This window comes from Schistocerca gregaria, chromosome X (genome assembly GCF_023897955.1).
Source record: "Schistocerca gregaria isolate iqSchGreg1 chromosome X, iqSchGreg1.2, whole genome shotgun sequence".
NCBI classification, from domain to species: Eukaryota; Metazoa; Arthropoda; class Insecta; order Orthoptera; family Acrididae; genus Schistocerca; species Schistocerca gregaria.
Genome location: NC_064931.1, coordinates 341,112,334 through 341,138,300, shown reverse-complemented (window position 1 = coordinate 341,138,300; position 25,967 = coordinate 341,112,334). Strand labels below are relative to the sequence as shown.

Here is a 25,967-nt window from a genome sequence, read left to right as displayed (position 1 = left end):
CTGCCAGTGGTCATAATGTTTTGGTTTATCAGTGTCTGTAAGAACAAGCTGATAGAGTGACGCATCAACGCCCAGTCTAAACCATAACTCGTAGAGACATGAAATATGAGGGAACATGTCGTATGAAACATGGGCACCCAATGAGCTAGAAATTTCTAAAATTCAACCACTGAGGGAATGAAGGGCGTCTTCACAATTTATTCTGAGGATTGACGTGGAACATCACTTGCCCACTTATGGTTCCTGCACAACGGATTCGCTGTGCGGGTTGCGTTATGGCCCCTGTAGGAAGTTCACGATGTCTGCAGGCAGGGGATCGAACTTATATCGCAGGACTTTCGAAGCAACAAGTAATTACAAATTAATAACTATTTTGGAAATACAGTTTGCGAATAACACAACTACCTCTCGCTACCTTTGTAACGAATAAGAAAATACTATTCGCAAAAAACACAATCTCTCTTCCCAGTTGTCAGTTTTCAGAACATTGTTGCTGCGCGCGAGAGAGAGAGAGAGAGAGAGAGAGAGAGAGAGAGAGAGCGCGCAACCAGGCTGATATTTTGTCTGGGTACAGGGTGATTTCTAAAGAGGCTCTTATTCAAAAGAAACCTCTCACTTCCTTTATTTATACATGCGTGTACCATTTTTGCACGCAAGCAGAGTGAAATGTCTGAATGTTTGTCAACTACGAAGAATGATGACAGTCTTTTTAGGCAGAGAAAAAAAATTAAAAGTAACACTATGATCCGTAAGACAGAATACATTAGAGTACTTACTGGAGACTCATTTAAAGTAAAATAAAATCATTTCCCATGAAGAAATGATTGTATGCTCTAAAAGAATTCTAACCACCCGCTAATCTCAGTTACCTAATTATTATGAATAAATTTGGTCTACACAAGAGTAACTGTAAATAAGCATAAAAACAATTACAATCTTACGTTGTACGTAACGTGCCAAAACAGCTATATTGACAAAAGTGTTATTATGTATGAACCTTTGTACAAGAAGATAACGCTTGCAAATTTCATCGTATGGTGGCTGAAAGGAGAAAAATCTTAAATAAACATAGGTTTTTCTAATATGCCTTAAACTGAATAAATTAAAGAAACGATATTAAGCAGAATGTCTAAAAGTGCTCAATAAATGGGGATGCATTAGGAAGTTGATTTTGGAGGTGTTAATGAAGAAGAATAACCAATTTAAAAATAGCACTTTTTTATTTTTTTTATTTTTTTTATTTATTTTTTTTTACTGCTACGGCATGTTCGTGCCCGATTTATGCTGTTTTAAATGCTAGAGGGATGACAAAATGTAGTCAGAGTATTAATTATTGCGGGCAGTTAGCCTAAGAAAATATTTGGAATATCTTTATCTTACACATTCTCAAATAACAATCTTTGCAACTTTCGTTGTTAAAGATGTTAATATTACTATTGTAGAAAGTTCCAGAAGCAATGATGGAAAGTGTGACTGAAATAAGGCTTATAGCCCCAACTAAAATATATATTGGTATGTACTATTTTATAGTTAGAAGACTCATACAGGGAAGTTATTTTTCTCAAATCACTGTAAGAAATTGCCGTAATAATATCCTAGAAATGAATGGATTGAATAATCAGTACGTGCTCATTTGGGGGGTCTGATATTTATTCCGGTTTTTCCCCTTCTTAATCAGCACATTTCAGTTCAAATCAAGCAATTTCAAACAAAGTAAAGGAAAAATGTTGCGTTGTGAAAATTGTTCTCTTTTATGACGCGCGCCTATTGTTGTGCGGGGTTTTCAGTTGCAAGTAATACTCGCAGATACCATTTGTTTCCCTTTTGTAAATATATGTAAAGAAGAGAGGATTTCGATCTTGAATAGCCTTCAGCAAAACAGACCAAGTCTGAAGGAAGATTTGTTTTCAAACATCACTACGAATATAAAGTGTACATAAGCTTAGTTGGACAAGAGCAGGGAAAATCAACACTGGTGGTGTTAAATGAACCATCCTAATATAACTCCAAAGGTAGGCATTGTAGTGAAACCACAAAGAACCTTAAACCGGTTATGCCTACAAGTTGATTCCGAGTGCACTCCCCTTGAATATGAGTCCAGTGTCTTAACCACTGCTTCACCTCTCTAAAGGGTATTTGGCAATGTGGAGTGATCTGTGGTGATTATGGTTAATTACTCTGTAATTTAAGTAATTCTTTAGCTTGCCGGTAATCTGACTGGAGTCCCCCCCCCCCCCCTCTCACACCCCCCCCCCCCACACACACACACACACACGCGCCTTTTCTCTCAGGAAGTAGTTTGATATTTTGTGAGTATTTTCGTAAGTGTGATCTACATTAGTTAATAATAAATAAGAATTAAGCTGCATTTGATTACGTTTTTAAGTATATACGCAACAAGTTATAGCTTGTAAATGTTGATTAACATAGTCATGTAGCTTAAATCTAGAATGCGCACCATTGAAGTAACCCAGAAGTTGGTTAGCTAATACTTTTATAGGTCAGTACATCTCTTACATATCCTCCCTGTACATCATTAATACTGGCCATCATATTATTGTAAATACACAAAGTAACAGCAGCATCTGTGGGATATCACACTGAGCTGTAATAAGGAGGGATTTACTAAAGAGTGCCCTTAGTGTTTTAGGTCATAAAGTGCTTGGAATTAAAGAACTTTGGAGAGAGGGGGCTTGGTCATGGCAGGAGTCTGTCTACTAAAATTTCATAAAAGCTATATTTTAGAATTTTGAAGTCACTACACTCGAGTTCACATATGGAAACACACAATGATGCTTTATGCAGAGCATAGATGTGCCAGTTGTCAATCTGATAGGAACTCCTCATGGAATGGCATGTTTTATGCCATTGCAGCGATCACTTGCCTTTCTGCTCATGACTGTTTATCTTTAAAATGTCCATACAGGAATTCCCTACAAACAGTGAATCTTTATAATATACAAGCTTTTGTTAAGCCTATGTGTGAGAGATGTAAAAATTGAAAAAAAAGAAAATCCTGTTTATTTACAAGACATTGGTTGCAATTTACTACAGTCATCAATCATCAGTCAAGGCAATCTTAGGTCTGTAGTTGTTTCCTAGTTGTGCTCCAGATTCATATACTGAATTAATTCACAGTATTTGGGGCAGAGCTTCTTATGGCTTTGAAAGCACTGCAAGTGGTGTGTATAGATGTGTTCTAGTTAACCATCTGGACATGTTCTTGTTGGACTGTGTTGATGTTTCAGGACTTATTCAAAAAATCTAGTTTTCCCTCCTCCTAATTCAAAGCCAAAAGAAATATATAATATTCTACTGAATACTGTTGCAAATACTCCAGTTGATTTGTAGAGGATGTCACCTGCCAGTATCCAACTGTGTTGTATTATTATGTTACCTGCATTTTGTTACCACACTATCATGACAGGAAAATCGTGCATCTGCCAGAGGATAAGTGGCTTGAAATAGAACTAGCTACTATCAGTAAAATTAACCAAAAGACTGTACATGTATTATACTTTCTAGCCACTGAGACAGACAAAGCCATTCTAACTTATATGAGGGCTACCCAGAAAGTAATGCACCTCATATTTTTTTTTTTAATAATTGAACATAATGAGAATTACACACACGAAATAGTGGTGTTTTATCTACACACCCTATTCTCCCATGTAATCTCCATCTCGTTCTACGGCGTTCTCCAATGCAAAACAAGATGTGTATGCCCTGTCTGTACCAATCATTTTTCTGGTGGCAGAACCAGTGCTTCCCTGTGTGAATCACCTTCTCATCATCTTCAAAATGTCTTCCACGAATGGCAGCCTTTAATTGCCCAACCAGGTGGAAGTCCAAGGGGGCTAGGTCAGGGCTTTAGGGTGGATAGGATAACACTGTCAAACCCTGTTTTGCGATGTGTTCAGCAATCCTCAGACTTGTGTGGGGCCAAGTGTTATCATGTTGCAGCAAAACATCTCCTAGGTTGCTGTGGCGCTGAATTCGCCGGAAGCGTGTCTTGAGTTTTGTTAATGTGTTGACATATGCTTCTCTCTTGGCATCACATCAATGAGAATCACATTCACAGTCTGAGAACACAGTGATCATGACCTTACTGACGGAAGTAGTTGCTTTCAATTTTTTTGTTCTGTGGGAGTGAGAATGGTGCCATTCCATCGAGTGTCGTTTTGTTTTGGGCTCAAAATGATGAACCCAGGTTTCATCACCTGTCACAGTCCAGAACAAGAAGGCCTCACCCTCAGCCTCAAAACCTTGCAACAAATCAAGAAAAATGTTTTTTCTGTGCGGTTTGTGATCCACCATTCGACACCGCAGGTCCCACTGTGCAAGCACTTCTGAATATCCAGGAGTGCAGATAATTGCATCCACACTTCCCTTGCAGATTGACAGATGCAGCACCAACTGCTGAGTTGTAATGCATCCGTCCTCGCGAATGACAGTACCAGCTCGCTGCAACATGTCGGGTGCGACAGCCGTGCGTGGGCTCCCCGATTGCTGCAAATCATGGAGCTCCACCGAACCACCTTCTGATGACCTCACCCTGTGTGCCCAGTGACTAACTGTACTTCTGTTGACAGCTGATGCTCCATAGACTTTGCACAAGGTGTTTGTGAATATTCCCAATGGTTTACTTCTCTGCAGTGAGACATTGAATGATGGCACATTGCTTGTAATGTACATCACCTACAGATGCCATTTTGAAGCTATCCTGCAGCTACACTATCTGCCAGAAGGGACAGAAACTGTGCGCGCTCCTCAAGAGACTTCAAATAATAAATACGTAATGTTTCGCATTCGTAGCATTGTTGTCAGCTGAGGAAAAAAATGCGATGCATTACTTTCTGGGCAACTCTTTCTGAAATGAGACTACACCGACTTGTCTTGCCAGTTCTTATCCAGGCTAGTTAGTGCCCCATCTAAATTGACTTGAATATTGAAGATTTTAAATATGTAACCATCCTTCTTTTACATAACACAGAATTAAAATCAGTTCATTGAACTGTCATTTGAGAGTGGTTTTCAAATTCCCACCAGATTATCTCTGGTTTCCCAAAGTAACTTAAAGTGAAATCCGTGATGGTACCATGGGAAAGGACATATCATACATTCTGGTCCAGTCTTGGCTTGTGCTCAGTCTGTGATGATGTTAAACCTTAATCTTTCTTCCCTGTTTCATTATGATAAAGCCAAAGAACAAGACCGAAGAACTGTGGAACAAGTGAAAGCATCTAAACAATTCGTTTCATCATGGTTCATCCAACAATCTAACTGGAGACACATGCAATTATTAAATTCCGCAGCAAACACTGTCTGTACACAGTTAACAGTAGTGTGCAAAGAAGTTACACTTGTTAGCAAACATGTTACAATATGTAACGGAGCCTATTGGCAGTAAAACAGCTACCCGAACTATGGTGTTTGCAGGAGGGTCCATATAAAAAATGTTTTAAATTGATGACAATATCGATTTAAGTGTTAGTGGTTTCATGAATGACTAAGACACTGGATTCATATAGAGCCAATATGGGGTTCAGATCTCTGACTCACAGTGCAGATTTCAGTTGTGCACAGGTTTCCCGTATCACTGCAGAACTTACATATAGTTGACATTCCCATTAAGATAAAATTGATAGAAGTTTTACTGTCATGCAGTATTGCTATCAAAAGCGAATATTTCAAGTGAACATTATGTAGTAGATGCTCATTCTTAGTGCAGTAATGGATCAACATTTCTTTTAAAAAAATCTTTAATGTAGTGAGCTGCTTCTTGAAACTGAAAATTCATTAATTTGAAAATTCATTAATTGTACTTCAAGAATGTCAGTGTATATTATGACTTTTTTTTTAAAAAAAATAATTCTTTGATGTTTAATTAATGGAAGCAGAGTGTTAAAACAAAATGTAAACATCCCATGTGAAGAGGGTAATTGAATGAGGTACTTTCCCACATTACAATTTGAAGTTTAACTACCAACAGTTTCTGAACACTTTATTGGTACCACTGTTCTTATAAAAGAGTAATTATTTGCTGCATTAATTAAAACAGTAAAGTATATAACTGAGGCGTAGTAACATTAATAAATGAAGCTGACATTCCATACCGTCTTCTGCCAATGAGAAGAGGCTACCACATACACAGCTGTCCTCTACCATTTTTAAGATACGTAATTAGTTATAACAGTGTGTTTTTCCCCCAAAATTCGTAAATGTTTTGTTTTTGTTTTTAGTGTATGAAAGTGACTGTGAGAGTGATATCTCCAGTATAATTGATGTTGGTTCGCCAGAAATTAAGCGAGAGCTTTTATCAGATGATGATGGTGGTGGTGGTGATGATGTTGAGGAGGAGGAGGAGGAGGAGGAGGATGAGGATGAGGAAAAATACACAGGTCAGTGATGAAATCATAAATCGAATCTTAATCATATCCTATATTAAATCCAAAATACTAATGTCATACTTACACAAACAGTTTTGTTATGCACATGTTTATGAAGAATAATGTGTCTTCTACACTGCAGTCAATTTATGGCCCAGTTCCAAATTTACCTGCCTATGTGCCTTGGTCTTCTGTGTTCTGTGACTCAATCACATGTAGGTAGCTTAGCTATGAAATTTTGATTTAGGACTAGGAGAGTGCATTTTTGAGACTGTGGAAGTCTATTAGCTATTGCAGAGACTCATACTAAAACATAACAGATTGAGCTTAAATAATATTGTCAAACTTTTTCATTTCTCAGAGACATACCTCAAAGTCATCATTTCATCTTAATAGAATTATGTTGCCTTTGAACCTTTCATATTAAACTTGTGTCTATAAGTTAGGGAATCTTAGAGGTCAGTGAAACAACATGAGATAAGGCGCTGAGATGTTCCTAAAGGGTGGCATATCAGTATTGTCATATGTGAAAAGGATAAAAGGTATAACAGTAATCTGGCTGTGAATTATGGGTGGCACCTGATGTATGTATTGTCCTTTCACTGGCAGCGTACAGATTGTCAATGTCAGGTGTATAGGATACGCAGCAGTTCACTATACTTTATCATACTGTTTGATTTGTGGTAACGCTTTCCATTGCAGAACAAGTGTATTCTGGAAGTCCTTAAGGGACTGTGAGAGTGGTGTTTGGGCCACAATCCTTCAGTGTAAAGTGCCCCACCCATTCTTAATCAGATTTAAGCCTGGGCATTGTGCTGGCTACTCTAGATATATGTGATCATCTCATGTTGCAGATAATCATCAATTAAATGAGGCCTGTGTGTTTTGGAATTATCATCCTTCAGGGAAATGCATGTGTATCATTGCAGGATATTATCTCTGTAGACCACAGCAGTCATAGTTCCCCTAGGAAACACATATAATCCCACAAATGTGTGTCAGATGAACAGATGGTGAGAATTACACTTTGGGATAAAATGAAATACATCCACAAACATAAAACTACCCAATTGTCCCTGGGTCCACACACAGTAGCAAGGCAAAATATTTTCACAGCCAAGTAGTAGTTTTTTGTGAGGTGACTGCTTCTGGAGTATCACTTAGAATACAAAACAACCCCTTGAAGCCAAGGTTACACTGGAAATCTGTGATCCAGAGGCTGCCATGAGGTCTATACCAAGTAGAAGGACTGTGATATTTGAAAATATTTGAACAGGTAAGGTAATATTATAATCCTAGCATTGTGTTGTAGCCCATGGTTGACACTGCCTCTACTGCTGCTAAATGTTTCTTCTTTCCAGTACTCTTTGACAGTCAACTCTGAGCCCAGCAGAAGGTAACTCTGGTCAGCCTGTAACCTGCCAGTGATCCACCTACATGCAATGTTGTCCAAATGTGTTGATTGGATCATCTTGCTTTCCTAAGGCTTGAGTACTGCGTGACAAGTGCACAGCCAGAACAATTATACCTAAGACTTCTACCCAAATGGACTGTCTGATGCACACTGTGTGTATCTGTGTTGTCTTGTCACTGTTTAATCCACTTATGGTGATAACAGAATTTTCTTCCCTGGTTCTTGACGATTTTTCATTTGGTGTGTTCCCTGTACTTGACCGGTTTCTCACTGCCCATGGTCTGTGCCTCTTCAGTGATGGTACTCTTACCCACTTCGGTACCTTATATGGCGCCTTTTAAGCTATTGCTTTCTCCCAGTCTTGTGGCTTTACTGCATTGGTCATTACATGACAATCTTTGTGACAGTGACCACTTTCCATTTGTTCTATTGTTTCCTCGTCGATAGCAGATGGTCTGACAATCACATTGTGTGCTTTGCAGAGTCAGTTGTCAGTTGTGTATGCTTCTGTGTTACACCTCCCTCTTCCCCCTCCCCTCCCCATGTCAGACTGCATTGACGAGGTTGTGTAAAACATCTAAGATGTTATCATCCATGCCACTGGAACTTCTGCTCCCTTTTCTACAGGTCCCCTCCACTGATGGCCAGTGCCAGGGTGGAGTCCGGTGACATCACAATAACTGTTCTGTATTGCTGAAGAGCCGTGCATTGTTTCAAGCTGCATCCTTCACAGACCAGCCTTATCACTTTTAAGCAACTTCATGCTAAGGCTTACTACTTGATTAAACACAGTAGAAGGAAAACCAGGAGCATTATGCCTCAAATTTGGGAACATATGCTTCTTCATCCCAGTTTTGGGCCAAGCTCAGTCTTCCAGGCCTTGTCCATCCAGGTGGTCCTTCTATCAATGTTTCAGTTGTTGCTGAACACCTTGTGACTCACTGTGCGACAGCATCGGTATCCTCTTTTGATCAGCCTACCTTTCGACTGCAGAAATAACAAACTGAAGATGCCCCCATATGTTTTACCACTCTTCCCTGCCAAGCCAAACTGGAATGTGTAATGAACCTTTCACTGACTGGTAGCTGCTTTAGGCTCTTGCCTCGTTTCATAATATGGCCCTAGGCTATGATTCAGTTCATAATCAGATGATCCAATATCTGAATATTACTGAACGGCTACGTATATTGAGTGTCTTCAACCTTGTTTCACTCAAAGGTGTCTTCCCATTGCAGTTGTGGGAGAGTGTTGTCATCCCAATCAGTAAGCTAGGCAAAAACCCAACGTCTTTCAACAGTTTGCAGGATGGACGAGCCACAACCAACCATCTGGTCTGGCTGGAAATAGCAGCATGACAGACTTTTTCTAAATGCCAACACCTCATTGCAGTCTCTTTTAACATACATAAGGCATACAATACTGCTTGGTATGGTCACATTTTACTTACCTTCTGTGACTGGGGCTTTTGAGGCTTCCTATCAATTTTTTTTTTGACAGTATTCATACCACTGATTATTTTGCATTTGAGTTTGTACTTCACTGAGTTCTCCACAGACCCAAGAGAATGGTGTCCCATAGTTCTCAGTCCTAAGTGTCATCCTCTTCCTTGTTGTCATCAATGAGCTAGTCACCTGTGTTGGGCACCCCTGCACTGTATACCAAGGACTTTTGTATTTGGTAGATCTCCCACTCAGTAATCTTGACTGAACATCAACTCAAAGGCACCACCTGACGGGCTTCTGTGTGGACCCTTTTCTATGATTTCCAATTGTCTCCTGCAAAAACATGAGTCCTGCATTTTTTTCATCATACCGTGGCCTATTGTGATGCAGAACTCTGTTTGGGGACTCAGTGCTTGGAAGTTGTTGCACAATCCTCTTTCTTGGGCATCCTTTTTGATAAAAAGCTGACATGGCTGCTCCATATTCGCCAATTAAAGTATAGTTGGATGTGGAAGCTTAATGCTCTCTGCTTCCTTGCTCACACCTCTTGGTCTTGGGGTGTGGATTGTGTTGCTCTTCTTCATATTTACTGGTCCCTGGTTCCATCGTCACTGGACTATGGTTGCCAGGATTATGGCTCTCTGTTGTGCATTCAGCTTTGAAATTATAAGACCCAATCTGACATTGTGTAGTTCATCTGGCTGCTGGCCCGTGTGGACTAATCCCATAGATCACCTTCTTGTTGAAGGGGTCGAAGGGGTATCTTACGTTTTCAGTCTTGTATGCATTTGCCATTCAGCAATTCCCTAGCCATCCAATGTATCTCATCTTTTTCGTCTATGTGGGGCATTGATCTTCTACTACCTGCCCTCAGATGCGATTATCAGTTTGAATGCACCTCACAGCCCTCTGCCACTCTCTCCCCCTCTCCTCCCTGGAATGTACTCCCCACATTTTCTTGTGCACTCCTCCTTCCCTCCTCTCTTCCCCCCCCCCTTTTTTTTCCCACAACCCTTGGTTGGTGTCTAAGCCATGAATTAGAACTGATCTATTTCAAGGTCCTAAAACTTCAGTTGCACTTGTGACTTTTCAGTGTCTTTTACACTCAGTTCTTCAGGAGCTGCAGGGTGCTACCAGATTTTACACTGACAACTCTAAGATCATCTTTAAGATGGGATACACTTTTACATTCCCTGGTGGTCAGGAACATGTCGTGTTTTTACTATGGAGCTTATACTCATTAACAGAGCCCTCCACTGCATTAAACTGACCTCCCCTGACCACATATGTGTATGCGGTGACTCAAAAGAGCAGTCTTCAGGCCATTCACCGATGTTAGTTTTGTCACCTTGTGGTCTCTGCTATTCATGACCTTCTCTCTCAACTTAGTCATGCTGACTGCTCGTTCATCTTTCTATGGGTCTCAAGTCATGTGGGTATCTCAGGAAATAAACTGGCTGACTGTTTGTTTAGAGGATTGATTACTCCCCCCCCCCCCCCCCCTTCGCCCCCCCCCCCCCCCCCAATTCGCTTTGCCTATCCAAGGTGCAGATTTGTGGGTGCAAATAACACCGTGTTTCGCTTAGAGATGGAATGTCATCTGGTTGGGTACTGCCCTCTATAATAAACTGTGCACTAATGTGGAGACTGCTGCTGCATGGCACTCTTCATTCCATTCCTCCCAAAAGGAATCCACCATCTCCTCCATGTTGGTCATATCAGGCTAACACAAAGTTTTATTTTATATAACGAGCACTTCCCCCCCCCCCCCCCCCCCCCTCCCAATTGTAGTTTTGGAGCCTTACAGACAGTAGCTCAAATCCTGTTGAATGGCCACTTCCTTCTGGCCCTCCGTGCTAAGCATGGCCTTCCAAAATCTTTGTCTCAAATGTTGGCGGATTGTTCACAGGCTGTTGAACTGGTTGTGCATTTTCTCTATGAAAGTGGTTTTTGTTTTCAGATATAAGGATTTAAGCTACCATACGACAGGGGCAAGCCGTCTACTGCTGCATGTTGGGTTTGGGGGACCCTTGCCCCTATGCCCTTGACCAGCTCACTCGTTCATCCCGCTCTTATTCTGTTTTAATTGCTTGTAAATGTTGTTTGTTTCTTTTTCTGCCACTCCCTATTTTCTGTTTTAGAGATAGCACTCTGTTGAATAGTGGGTGCTCTTTAATGCCTTAACTACTCTGGAGAAGAGCTCTGGGGTTCCCTCCTCCTGCCTTACCGATTTCTCCCCTGCTGTTTTCATTACTGATGGACCATCTGATGTCTGTTACATTTGTAGCCTTCTGTCTTGTATGGTTTTGAATATGCCGTCTTGAGGACTTTTCTTTGCTTTGCAGTTGTCTTTGCCCTCCATTGGGCTGGTGTGGGTTGGATGTGTTGTGGGGCTTCTCTCACCATTGGATGATCCCAGGGAGAATCCTCATTTGCTCTGACCAACATACTTGTCCAATCTTTATGCTCCTCCATAAATTCTCTCTCAACTGTAGCATAAGCATTGCTTTCCACAGCTCTGTCTTTCTGCTCCTACATACCTTCATCATCAGAACATGTACTTCACAGACATCCAGATTAACCACCTTTGGATTGAGGGACTGATGACCTTGCTGTTTAGTCCCTTAGCCCCTAATCAACCAACCAAATGCAACACAACATTTTTCTGTGTTACATTGAGAACGCACAGAAGAGGAATTACTTGAAATATTACACAAAAATGGTCCAGTTTTTATTGTAGACCTATTCCAAGAAGACACAAAAGCTTTTCTGCATATAAAATACACCTTTATTAGCTATAGGTGCACTGCGTAGACTCTCAGGAGGAAACTTTTGCTAGTGATAACTGTAGGTTTTCTATCTAAAGAGACAGATGTTCAGTTCCATGTTAAGTTGCAGCATCCTTTTTTCTCTCTTCCTCACCATATTGGACACTGTATGGAAAATATCTGTCTAGTCTGATGATAGGTGGTTAATTTTCCACAGCTAGTGTGACTAGGCTGTAAATCAACATGGGTCACTTGGTGTCATTGGCTCACTCATATTGGATGGCTGTGACTTCTTCAAATAATAATAATAATAATAATAATAATAATAATAATAATAATAATAATAATAATAAATTAATTCCATCACAGTCTTGCAGAAAGCAAAGATTATCAAAAGCTGATTATTTGGCCTACTTAACAGCGGCATGGAGACTGAAGTTTTTGTCATAATTGTATTACTGAATTGTGGCAAGGGGGGAGTATACCTAATGAAAGGCCAGTTTTGATGTTCTGGTTGGGGGACACTCAAAAGTAACTCTTGTTAAAGTGTTTAGGTCTTGGCTTATTTAAAAAGCACACATCGTTCCACATTGTCGTTTAGGTGGATTTTCCCTGAACTTCATCTTGACACAGTCGGGTAATAAATTACATAAAAGCATTCAAAACATTCTTCTGTACAATGCATATTTAATAATACATTTTTACACTCAGGCCTTCCTTTTCTCTAATTGTCAAAAAATTAAAAATCCCATGCCTGCTACTTGCCACTTAATGATTTGCCGGTTCATTAATCTGTCTCCTTTCAACTTTACTTTTGTTTGTTTTTATCAGGAAGCAAGCATTTTGTTTTATTTTTATTCATCTTTCTTTTCTATTACAAATAAAGTAACATTTTTAATACTATAGTATAAGATTTATTAAAAATGTCTACCCAATTTTTCTATCATGTTTGGTAATTTATTGCATGTATTGGTATTAGTATTCCTTTTGCTATATATTTGCATCAATTGCTATTGTTTCTGGTATTATGAATGTGCATGTTGCATCAGCTGTTTAGCTTTAGTGCATCTTCGTACATTTGCAGAAGTGACACATGTCTGTGTTCATTTATGTTTTAGTAGATTCATTGTTGTTTTATTACTTTGCATCACTTGTTAATATATTTTTTTACATGAATAATTTTACATTTTATTTGTGGTCAATTGGTTTTAATGCCATCTGGTGACAATGGCATATATAACAGTGCTTTTACTATTTTAGCTACTTTTCTCATTGATTTGTTGTTTCCCACTCACCCTTCTATGGTTGTTTCCGTGGTGTCTTTCTAATTAAGCATGGCATTCTGCAATCAAATGTAACAAATAAATCTAAATGGAAATCAAAATTTCTTGCGCTGGCTTTGCAGTGTATCGCTCAGCAAGCCATCTGATATGTACAGTTGTTAATCTTAATTTTTGGACCCACTATTTCCTTCAAATGAATATTGACACTGTTCTTATTCACTTAGCACTAGTAGCTGAAATTGTAACTTTGATCATGCCACATTGACTGCATTTAAAATTATTTCATCAGCTCTGTTACTTGTTGAGTATCATTAATAGTACTACCTACAGTGTAATGTGTGACACACATTTCTCTATCATGTCTAGTTCTTGGTTTCTGTGTGCTTATGATTACTTCATAAAATAGTTTGACATATCATTTGATGATGGACTATGCCTGAAATGTGTGATCTAATAAAAAAGTTCAACTAACCTTTTTTACATTTTCATCAAATACGACACCACCAAATGTAGAACATACGTAACTGTCATAAAAGTCTTTCTAAACCTAATCGATGTAAATGTGCTGTGTGTTGGCACAATTACAGTAATGTATGCTTGATAAGAAGTTCACACTTACTAACACGTTATAATTTTCAGAGTTACAAATATTACGTGATTGTCAAAGAGATCATTTGCAACAAATACATACCTTTGAAATTTGTGACATGTTAGTTATTAAGTGTGAATTCTCACCTGTTATACATTACTGTCATGTGCTAATGCACAGCACATTTATACTGATTATTTTCAGACTACTACCAGTGTCTTATTTGACGAAAATATATTTTTGATCCATTGATGTATACTGTTTCTCTCGTGTGAAGATGGTTGTTATTACTGAAACTGGTAGAGAATAAGTATACAGTTGTACAGCTGATAGCACAATTATGTTTTTCTTTCTTGTTTGTTCCAAGATATTTAACAGCTGTATACAATCATAGAAGAAAAGCTGTATTAACATCATTTGACTGCTATTAGGGACTTACCAGCATGGGTTAGAATTTTCACATATTTCCACATGGTTGCAAGCTTCATGCATGACTTATTGTTGTATTTAAAGTAATGTAGCAAGTTATGCTTGTCATTCCACTATTCGTTCTGTAATAGGCAATAACAGTACATGATTCAAGGTCAGATACCTGAACTATCTTGCTTTGAGCTCAGCAACTTTGTTCATAAGCCACACTTCCATCATCAACAGGCTATTCATAACTACATCATTGCCGCTGTGAAAGAAAGGAACCTGACAGCGTTAAAGACTGGGACACGATGTGGCTTTCCAGAGCACATTGCACAATGATGGATTAAAATGTCGTGATACTGGGGAATCCAGTAGGTGTGTGGGTACTGGACGTTAGTGTGTAACAGAAGCAGTCCAGGAGAACGGGCATTTAAACACATCATGCCAAAATACTATTTAAATGTGTTGGATTTTAAACATACTGCTGTGTTTCCCAGGTGGTTTGACATGGTACAGCACCTGCATCTAGAGGCTGGACTACAAAGCAAATGTGTGGTTGTAAAGGGGAAGCTTCATGATGATCAACTGCTACAGATTAGTGTTTGCTGAGAACAAAATCTATCAGTCATATTAATTACTTAATATTTCCTCACAAATCCATATTTTTCACAGTAAATGCTGGTCCATTACAAGTATATAGGCTGCATGGTGTCTGATTTGGCCCCAAATATATTGACACATCATCTTGCAACGGCAGTGTGTCTGACACTTTGGCACTGGCTGAATGTGCATCAGTGACTTGAGATCCTTCACAGGATAGATGGCTGATTCGATGCTCACTATAACCTTATTATGGGTGATTTTATGATCCCATCAGTACAACTCTGTCTTGAGGGATTACTCTGTTTCAAGCAAGATCAGTCTCCAATATGCTGTCAGCTATGGCGCAGTAGAAGTTTGCTGAATAGAATGAGATTTCTCTTCTCATCTGGCATCCTCCTCCACCAGGCCTGTGCCCCATTGAAAATGTATGAGCAGAAGTGAAATGGATCGTATGAGAGAAAATTCCTGACCTGTCATCACCTTTGGAACATTGCCCTGGCTCCCTGGGAGGAGATGGCAGAAGATGAGAGATTTATTACTTACATCACAGATTCCCTTTTTCGTAAGGGACAGATGTTTATTGGAAGGAAGACCTGTGGACAGGACATTAAGGCCTTTTGAAGGGCAAAAAGATGTTATTAAGGGCCATGAACTGTCTGTACTGCTACTTGCGTGTTAAATATTAACACAGTAAAAGAAAATAATTGTGAAAATTGGTATTTGGACTGATTCCTGTCATAGTTCCTGTATCCACGAGTCACCGAATGCTAGTGCACACGTCATAGAAACAGCTGAGACGATGATGACAACGACAACTCAAGGCGGGGAGACCGTGCGGTCAGGACTCAAACCCATGCCAGAGTTGAGCAACAGGACAGACAAACAGTAGACCTGACACAACAAGAGCAATGCAATGGCAATGTGGGCTACAATGAAGTGTGATGAGCTTTTGACCCAATACTGTCAACAGATCAAGTGACGCCATTGGCGAGTAGTCAGTAGTACGGCAGAGATGTTAACGAAGGCTATCAGACAACGTACATGACTGACTGAGCGACTGAAGTGTGGCAGTATATACGCCGGTCACGAGGGACACTATTGGCTGGTGTATTCACATAGCGAGATGGTGGTACACTGACCAAGCGAGAGCACCAATGCGACGACACTGCCCTCTATGGGCCATCGAGATCTATTTGTTCTGACGTGCATTCAACTTCCGCGCAGCCCAATACCAGAATAATTCTTTTATTTATGTCTGTCAACTATGCCACCAAACTACAAAGACTCCATACTGAGATCTGCATTATTCAGGCATTTCTTACTATTCTGTCCTGAAATCCACGTCATGACTTAAAGTGCCTTTCCCACTGCCGAAATCTTAGGAATTACATCCGGTGCAGATTTTCTTATGTTTTTATAGGGTGTGTGTGCTTCATGCTGAGTGCCAGAAAGGCATAGCTCCCTCAATTGCCACAATTACGGATTTTCTTTATGTTTGAATGGTACTATACACTCTGTAAAATGATTGGCTCTTGCGTAATAGAGCAGTCAGTTCCACTGCCACTTTTTATGTTGCCAAGTGTAAATTGAGCTTACAGGTACGTCTGTCACTATGGCCCATAAAGTGATCTTTTCCTTCTTTTGAATAAATCTATTATTTCTAGTCTGCCAAAAATATCTTCTCATACAGAAAGTATGTTACTTTAATAATATTTGTTTTTATTCTGAGGCTTGACTGAAGGGGGTTGCATGACAATGGGGTTTACACATTGTGTAAATTTTGAATATTTCAGAAGGTACTTAGCTGTAGGTTTGGTGACGTGTTACATATGAACAAGAATTTTATGTTCATGGGAATACAGACACAGGATTTTTATAAATTAGTTATACAAAAGAAGCCTTTAATTGTGAAAAGGGTAAATAACTTACAGACTTAAGTGTGATTGTGAAATAGTTTTTCTGCCTTACATGGATATGTTATTAGCTACTCTTGTGCCTCCCCCGCTTCCCCCTCCCCTCCCTCCAAGTCCATGTAGACGTAGAGATGTGGTTTGCTTCCAGGTACAAGTGTTCATGTATCATCTGTCCTTTGTTTCAAGGAAGGGACAGGGTTCATCATTGCAAACCATTTTGGCATTGTAAATATGAAGTTGGACACGGCTGCATGATGGTTGCCAGAATTTTAATGCAGGGTCTCACAATTGGATGATATTGTAGCCATTGTCTTGACTTGTGAGGTTCATGGGCAAATAGATTTTCACAGCATCTTATGAGGAGGGAGCCTCTGCCACAATTTTAGTTTTTTCATGTTTCGTACATACTTACAAATGAAGATGTATTCATCAAAAGCTGATATGTTCGGATGTTATAATCTTAAGTGGCACATATGTCCTTCTGCCCTTTCTATCTATTCATGCTATGTGTCTGACGTATTCCCACTCATATTTTTGTAAAATGCTACGTACACTTAGTATTTGGAGCTGTAAGTTATAGTCAGTGATGCCCAGGAATGCCTACGATTTGGTGGGAACCTTAAAGACATCCTTCTTATGTAATGAAATCTTTTTGTGTTTATTGCCATAATGAGTTTGATGTTTCATGAGGCTTATTTGGTATGTGTTTCTAAAATGTGACCAATTCACCTGAATGTCAGGCTTGCGTATTGTAGGAATGCTGTGCTACTAGATATTTTTTTCTCTCATATGTATGTGAGTGCAGTTTGAAATGGAGAATACACCTTTTTTTGCAAGTCATTGTAACTGAAAACATCGTTCAGAAGTAGTAGCTTCTGCAGGAAAGAATGTGACACTTGGACATGTGAATCCAGACTTCAAGGAACTGGACTTGCATTTTGGAGGATAGTAATACAGATCCCTGTCCAGTCTTAAATATTTTAGGTTTCTGTGGTTTCCAAATCACTTACGGCAAATTCCCAGATGGTTTCATTTAAAATGACACTGCTGCTTTCCATTCGGGAGGACAATTGTTCGAACCTGTTTGACTATCCGGATCCGTGATTCCCCAAAATCACTCAAGACAAATGCCGGGATTGTTCCTTTGAAAGGGCACAGCCGATATCCTTCCCCACCCTTGACACGATCCGAGCTTGTGGTCCATCTCTAATGATCTCAATGTCATCGGGACGTTAAACCCTATTTTCCTTCCTTCATTACTGCAGCTTTCTTCCCCCATCCTTCCTGAACCAGAGCTTGTGCTCCATCTCTAGTGATCTCATCAATGGGACGTTAAACAGTAATCTTCTTTCATTCGTGTTTTGGAACCGTGCTCGTGAAGATAATTGTGTTGGCCACCTTATAAACAACATGATCAAGAAATTTCTGTTTGTGGTTGTAATAGAATCAAAATGTGGCGCTACATGCTTAAAGTTGCCGCACCTGCTGCAGAAGAACAGTGTGCTCAGTGTATTTGTGAGAACCCACATTCTTTCAAATTAAGAATGTCTCCCATAGAAGACAGTACATCCAAAAAGGTGTTAACCAATGGTGTTTGCAGTATGGTAGTCATATCACAGAAGTAATGAGTCCCGCAAGCTTCTGGCCACATGCTTGTGTAGCGTCGAGAAGAATCAGCTGCAGTTTAGTGAAACATAATATTAAGTATGTCCTTTGATTACTTTTCTGGATAAAATTTAGGATGATTTAGACCTGTGAAGCTGGGAATATATAACATTCAGTCTGAATGTGAACAAAAATAAATCTGACATAAAACATAAATGTTGCAAGAAAGAATGGGAGAACAGCTTCCTCAAATAAGATTATTGCAACTCAACATATCTGTTGTGGATCATGACTTCACCTTTAAATATGTTACGAAATACAGAAGAATAATAATCATGCTGCAGACATCATTCTGGGATGATACTTTTAAACAGACTTCCAAAATCTGTCAGTCAACAAAAAACCTCATGAATCAGGGAAACAAATGCAATATCATAAATGTTGTTAAATCCAGGACAGCCATCACATCATGAGGATGTCTGCAGATGTCACTCAGCATTTCCTTGACCTTGAAACAAATCCTGTGTCACAACACAGACTGAAAGCAGGGGAGGAGGAGGAAAACATGGTGTAATACCTAAATGCTCAGAAGACCTGCATGTGACATTTCAGTCTGATGCTGGTGGATTGTGCTACTTAAATACTTACATTTGATGAAATATCTCAGTATTATTTTATCCTAAATGTACCTAGGAGATGACGCAACCTCACAAGCCAAAACTGTCAACATATCCGTCAGTATAAGAAACTGTGAAGACGTAAGACTAATTTTGATTATTGAATTCAGTGCAGAGATTACTTGTGACATGCCCAAGCTGTTACGTGGCAACAAAGTGCCTATAGTGTAACCTTTTGTATGTGTCTGGTTGCTGATAGCAGAAAGTGGTGTGTTGCTGAGAGTTCTGTATGGCACAGTGTTTAAGTATTTAAATTTCATATCTGATCAGATACATATTCAGTCCTTGAAGATTGTATATTCCATTTGCCACTTCAGTAGATTTCTCTAGAAAAGATTTTATGGTTGTTCTTCACAACAGTTTTCAAGTATCTGTGTTGGCATACCAGACCTTGGTGGTGCAAAACTACACTACATTAGAAACATTGAGTTCGTTCACATAAATGAGTCTTTTTGATTTTGTGTAAATGGTGTCTCTTTAGCAATAGTCGATTATTTTCTCCATGTTGATAGCAAGCTGCAACCCCCAACTGTAGGATGACAGCAATGCAAAATGCGATCTCAGTTTTAGCAGCTATTCATTTGATGCAACCACTTTTGTCAAGATTATATCAAATATGTTGTGAATCAGGCAAGGCAGTCAAATTTTCTGTGTGATATGACTCTCCTTCTCCTCCTCCTGTCTGGGAATCCTTCCATATTCAACACTTACTCCTTGATAATCTCTTTCTGTTGCATCTTTTTCACTTATGTTGTTTCTTTTCAAATCTTTCCTAACTTCATGAATCCAGTCTATTGTTGGCTTCTTGTCCCAAAGATCTTTAAAAATCTATATGGATAATCTGTTGCCATCATTCTGTACAAATGTCCAAAAAATAGCAGTTGGTTCTTCCGTAGTGTTTCAGTTATGTTTTCTATGTTGCAATATACTTCTTCATTATATCTTAATCTCCATACCTCTGTATTTCTAAGCAGATCAAGCATTTTTTGAATGATTCTTCATTCTATAACTTGAGGTGTGTGTAATTTGTGATTCAGTACTAAACATTCACTTGTGTTACTTTTCATTTGGTGTGTGCAGCATTTCACAGATAAGGTTTTCTAGTTTAGACTTTGTCAGATTCTCATATCACTTTATGTAGTGTTTACTGATCAACCGAATCAGATGCTTGTTCAAAATCTATTTTATAAGTTCAGCTGTAATACTGTCAAGTCTGTCGGCTTTGTTGTTTTTCACAGTATGCATTGCTTTTTTGATTTCTTCAGCGTGGATGATGGACCTGCTTTTGTGTTTTCATAAGGATTCGCAAATTCTAGCTTACAGCTCGGTTATTCACAGTTCAAGAGTTGTTCGAAATACATTCTTAGTATTCTTGCAGTTTATTTAAAGAAAAAATAAAAATAAATAATGGCAAGGTCAGCAGTAAATGATCTGGGGGCCCCCAATAAATTTCTTAAAACAAAGTTAAATTCACAGACTGACAATATTTTTATTTGTTGCTCATAAAACATTTTGTGGGCTTAGTTTCAATCTCAGATGGTGATTTTTGTTATAAGCTCATTAATATAGCTCTAGGAGATGAAACACCATTAAAAGTTCTTAAGTTTGCCCCATTTGCACTGTGTATTTGTCTTAGAGAATGAACTGAGTGAAGTTCAGATGTTAGTCACCATTTCAAGTATCAAATGTGGATGTTACAGAGCTGTAGAAATTTTAATATCAGTGAATTCCTTAGAGCTGTGCTGACAATTAGCATTTAAGATTGGCACCTGGAAATAATGTTAAACATCCAAAATATGCTGTGATAAATAAATTTTAATGACTGGTTACTGTAAGTTTTATATGGTTACATGGTCATTACGAAGAGTGTGTGTGTGTGTGTGTGTGTGTGTGTGTGTGTGTGTGTGTGTGTGTCCAATAAGCTAGATAGGTTTTCCTGTATCAGTGCCACCTTACAATAGATGAAGTACAGGTTTTCCAGTGTTCTATCTTTCTGCCTTTAATTTGCTTCAGTTTCTTGTTGGTGTTCATTTAGTTTGATGAACCAGTCTGCTTTCTTGCACGTGGCATGTATGAAATGTTGCATGTTTGGTGAATTGTATCCCTCTTTTGTGATTATTATTTGTTTATTGGGCCTGTTGTGATGTATTCCCTTTGAACCATAACTAGAACTTAGAAAAATGCTCTCAGTGGTTATAGAAAGAGTCTTGGGGCTTCTTTTTATGAATATTATAAAATTGTTGTTAATCTCTGCATGTTTACATAGTTTGTATACAAGACACAAGGGGAGATCTGCAGCATTCAACCACAAGGTATCAGCACCAGTCTGTTTGATATGCCGTGCATCCAACCGTTAATCTGCAGGAGAGATTGCATCATCTCAATATCCTAAGGACTTTTAAGATACCAATGAATTCTAATAACTCAGCTTTATTTTAAAATAAGTAATCCAGCCAGGTTAAGAAGTGTGTATGAGAATTACTATTAATGTGTGCTTTTCTTGCTCTGTGAGACATTTCATGTTGATACAGTTTCTCCAGCCAGCTGCAAGATACATCATGAGGTATACCTGACATTGTAATTTTTTTCTGGATAGATGTTGGAGGGATACATTTGGAAGAAATGAATCTGACATGTACAGAAATTTATTTTTACAGATTTTAAGAGAAAAAGATTTTGTTATGACAAATCGTCACTGCCTCCACAAAGAGGGAGAAGAAAACTGCATACTGGCAGGGGAGGAGAACTATCTGATGATGATGTCATGTCTCAACCCATACCAGAAGTGTCCACATCCTCATCAAAGGTTTGTAAAATCTAAAGTTGTTTTTGATATGTACACTGGTTGGAATGCAGAATCATACAGTTTCAGAATGTAGAGAGAGAGTGTTCTTTAGACATTCTGTATAAATGTTATACTACCAGCATAGCCAGCATATGATTTTAGGCTTCCACTTACGTTACATCAGCTGTATTACACGCATCTCTGTGATGCGGAGTGATGTCGAAGGCATAAATTTTATTTAAGTGCAATACAATGAAATGAGTTAACGTTATGAAATTATATTGTATTACATTGGTAATATTAATTACAAAATGTTTAAGCTATTTACTTTAAGAGTTTCTGCGAAGATACTTCAGTGAAGTTTAAAGAGTTACGAAACAGCAAGTACTTTGAATTATTTGGGAGTAAAGTTAACAATTCGCTAAACAGTCAAGGCAGTAAATCATTGACAGGCACATAAACAAGACCGAAAACTTTGCTAGTTTTTGGATTAATTTGTTACGAGCTCTCTCTCTCTCTCTCTCTCTCTCTCTCTCTCTCTCTCTCTCTCTCTCTCTCTCTCACACACACACACACACACACACACACACACACACACATACACATACATTCTCTCTCTCTCTCTCTCTCTCTCTCTCTCTCTCTCTCTCTGAATACACTATGTGGGGGCTTCAGCTGAACTGATGTGAGATTTGTGTTGGATGGAGTGGGTGAGGGGAGAAAGTAGGTGGGGAGTTGTAAGAGGGGTTGGGAAGGGTGGCTGATGGCTGAGAAGGAGGCAGGATTTGCTCAAGATAGGAGTGTGGGATGGAAAGGCAGCAGTATGCAGGGATATGAATGAAACATGACTGATCAGTTCATGAAGCACGCAGTGACAGTGAGGTGGAGGAGTATACTCTGTGGAGTCAACAGAACAGAAAGAGAAGAAACTCCAGGGAAGAGGATGTGGTCGCAGGATGTGTGAAAGGAAGAAAGAGTGGGCTTAATGTCCCATTGACATAGAGGTCATTAGTGATGGAGTATGAGCTCGGATTGTGTCAAGGATGGGGAAGGAAGTTGACCATGCCCTTCCAAAGGAACCATCCTGTCATTTTCCGGGAGCGATTTAGGGAAGTCACAGTAAATCTAATTCTGGGTCCGCGGATGTGGGTTGGGATCATCGTCCTCCCAAATGCTAGTCCAGTGTGCTAAGAGGATGAGTGAAGTTAGGATCTCGGGGCAGAGAGATGGGTGTGGACAGGGGCTAGCAGAGAATGTTCTTCCATTCATACTTAGACTCCATCGCATTAACCATGAGATGTAATATGCAGTGGCAGGTTCTTGAAAATAAGTGTACTCAAATATCTATCTGTCAGTACTAATGTTAAGAACTTTATGCCTTGGCAAAAAATAAACATGAACAATATTACAGATAAAAAGGTGTATGCGCTTAGTGGCCACAAAACAAGAAGAAACTGTGTTTGCTGATTGCCTACAACTTTTAAAAAAGTGAAAGGGAATGACAGGAAGAGGGTTTGAGATGTACACCTGTTGATGGAAGATGAAAACTTTTCAAAAGCCACAATCATGTGAAAGCTAATATTCAGTTACTAGCATGTCAAAAACAAGACCATAACTCAAAAGAAACCCCATTGGAATAAAAGAAAGGCAGGAATGTCTCAGATTTGTCTGTGGGATTGACATATGAACAACATAGTAAATACTAATTTTATGAGCTACATTCATTCATACAGAAACAGAAACAATCATATAGACAATTAAATAGTTAAATGTTATCTGTTTTATATGTCCTTTCCCAATAAAAAAGCCCCCATGGAGCTTAAAGTCTTTTGTTAGTCCAGGATTGGCAAATGTCGGGGCTCTGAGCCTTTGCAGTACTATTTCCCTTCACTGCTGCAAATCTAACATCTCATGGTCTTATATACTTTCCCAAGGAGCTCAGCTAGTGCTGGCTGAGTATGGACATGGCAAATCCTGGGTTCATGAGCTGGTAAACACTACCGATCTTATGCTACCATAAACTCTGGATGTGCTTCAGTGGCCACTGTGGGTCATGATGGTGGAACTTTTGTGTTTCAGAGAGGAAGGGCTTTGGCTTAACTGCACAGATAGAAAGGACTGTATAGACGTGCCCCCCCCCCCTCTCCCAAGAAGAAAAAAAAAAAAAAAACTGTCAAACTCAAGGTGTACTCCACACACAATTGAATGGAAGACTTTTGGTGGGCAACCTCTGGAGAAACTGCCACACCTTAGTTTGTATTCGACTTGCCCAGGTAAGTAAAGTTCTGCCTGGATGGATGCTGGAGATCCATAGCTGTTTATGGGAACACCTTGGAACTTCACAAAGAAATCTTCAAACAGTATGTGAAGGCCATTAGAGATAACAGACACCTACACAACTAAGAGGGCTCGAAGTAATAGTCTCCCTGGAATTTCATTAGAAAAATTGAACCATAATAATTTTAATGGGGCACATCAGTGCCAGAATGCCACTACTGTAACAGAGAGAAGGGTAGTCTTTTGAGGAAGGTCTCCTTTCTAGATCAACAAAACAGTAGAAAATATTGCTGGAACTGTAAAGTCAACAAAATGACTTTGCAACTGAGTGCTTGTGGTTGAAACTACTATGTCTCACCAAGTGAGCACACGTTTGGACTTTGGGTCAATATGCTGTAGCGATGGAAAAGTACACCATATTCATACTTCACTAATGATGGCATTAAGTTGTAAGAGATGTCACAGACATGGACACTGCTGAACTGCAAAAAGGGTGGAAAGTGGAAGATGTAACAGAACTCAGAAACACGATGAATAGAGTGAATGGTGAGCTGTAGAAGACTGTGACTTTCATCTTAATATTGGATTTGCCTCTCCTTCCAGAACACATCAAAGTCAGATTTATTTGACTGAAAGTAAGAAATGTTATATCCAGCCCGATGTGGTATTATAAATGTGAGTGATAGGGTCACACCACAGTAGGGTGTAGTGGCAGTCTAACATGCAGGAAATTCAGAAAAGATGCATAGGAATCAGGGTCCTCACATTTATTTTAAGAGTTCTGTGCAAACGGATCAGGTTATCATCCTGTTTGAAACAGGAATTGGAACTGCACCAGTGGTTTTAGAACAAATGAAGATTCAAGAATTTAAAGTGGCCAAGAGAATTTTGTATATTGTGGTAGGGGGGAATCCCTGCACCTTTCTGTTTTCTCAACTTTCTTTGCTACCACTCTGAGGGAAATTGTGGTCAAAATCAGTGTAGCCAAGCATTTGAAAGCAGTAGATATTATCACAAGCATATATACATGTAAACATATAAGCAATAATGTCCACACTACTGTGCCTGCATCACAACAGCAAAAGGTGAAATCCGCACCCAAAAACAGTCAGAATCCAAAGAAATCTGATATGAAACCATCAGAGAGGAGGAGGTTGCTATTAACCAATGGAAACACTGCAGAAATAGAACTGGATACATATGTTGACAAAATTGGAGGTTGTGCTATTCTCCACTCTCTGTCCAGTATATTTCATCGGAAAAGAGAGATAGCGAGAAAGACCCCTGCAATTAATGGCACCTATACTCCCATGGAATGTGAACTGTCCAGAAGCAATGCTTTTAACATAGGATAGGTCCTTGTGCCTATGCATACATGAGATGCAGCTCAAACCTTCAGACAATCTTTTGTTGCTTTTAAAGGCTACACCATCCACAGAAAGTTTTGTGTTGTCTCACTGTCACTGTAGGCTTGTACCATGAGAAACAACGAGAGGATGTTGTTTGGTGGCCGGTACCCTTCTTCTGTAACACAACTGCACACATGTATTAACAGGGTTATTTATTCATGATTATAAGAAATTTCTTATTATTAAGCTGCTTTTTGTGGTACAAGCTCTCCCATGATAGTCTACGTTAGCCACAATGCTGGTGAAGTACAAGTCCGCTATGTGCACTACTCTGGTTGCTAGGTGCTGACTGACTCTGAGCTAGAGGCTGAGCTAACTGTGACTGCGACTCCTACTGGACTGCGATTGACGCCTCGACTTGTTGACTCACTGGATGGTGGACAGGGCCCTCCGGTCTGC

General features: G+C 39.3%; 1 protein-coding gene across 8 annotated transcripts in view; it reads left to right on the top strand.

Moving 5' to 3' along the window:
• The window catches only part of LOC126298513 (uncharacterized), a 350,018-nt gene that overhangs the window by 120,030 nt on the left and 204,021 nt on the right, over nt 1-25,967 (top strand). For 6 of the 8 annotated variants that reach the window (XR_007552615.1, XM_049989868.1, XM_049989866.1 and 3 more), the window contains exons 3-4: nt 6,243-6,401; nt 21,755-21,903. Coding sequence is in view for 7 of the 8 variants with exons in the window: in XM_049989868.1 (XP_049845825.1) it covers nt 6,243-6,401; nt 21,755-21,903 (308 nt within the window). In the remaining variant the exon portion in view is untranslated. The remainder of the gene's footprint in view (nt 1-6,242; nt 6,402-21,754; nt 21,904-25,967) is intronic. The other 2 variants (XM_049989865.1, XM_049989864.1) reach the window with 1 other exon arrangement.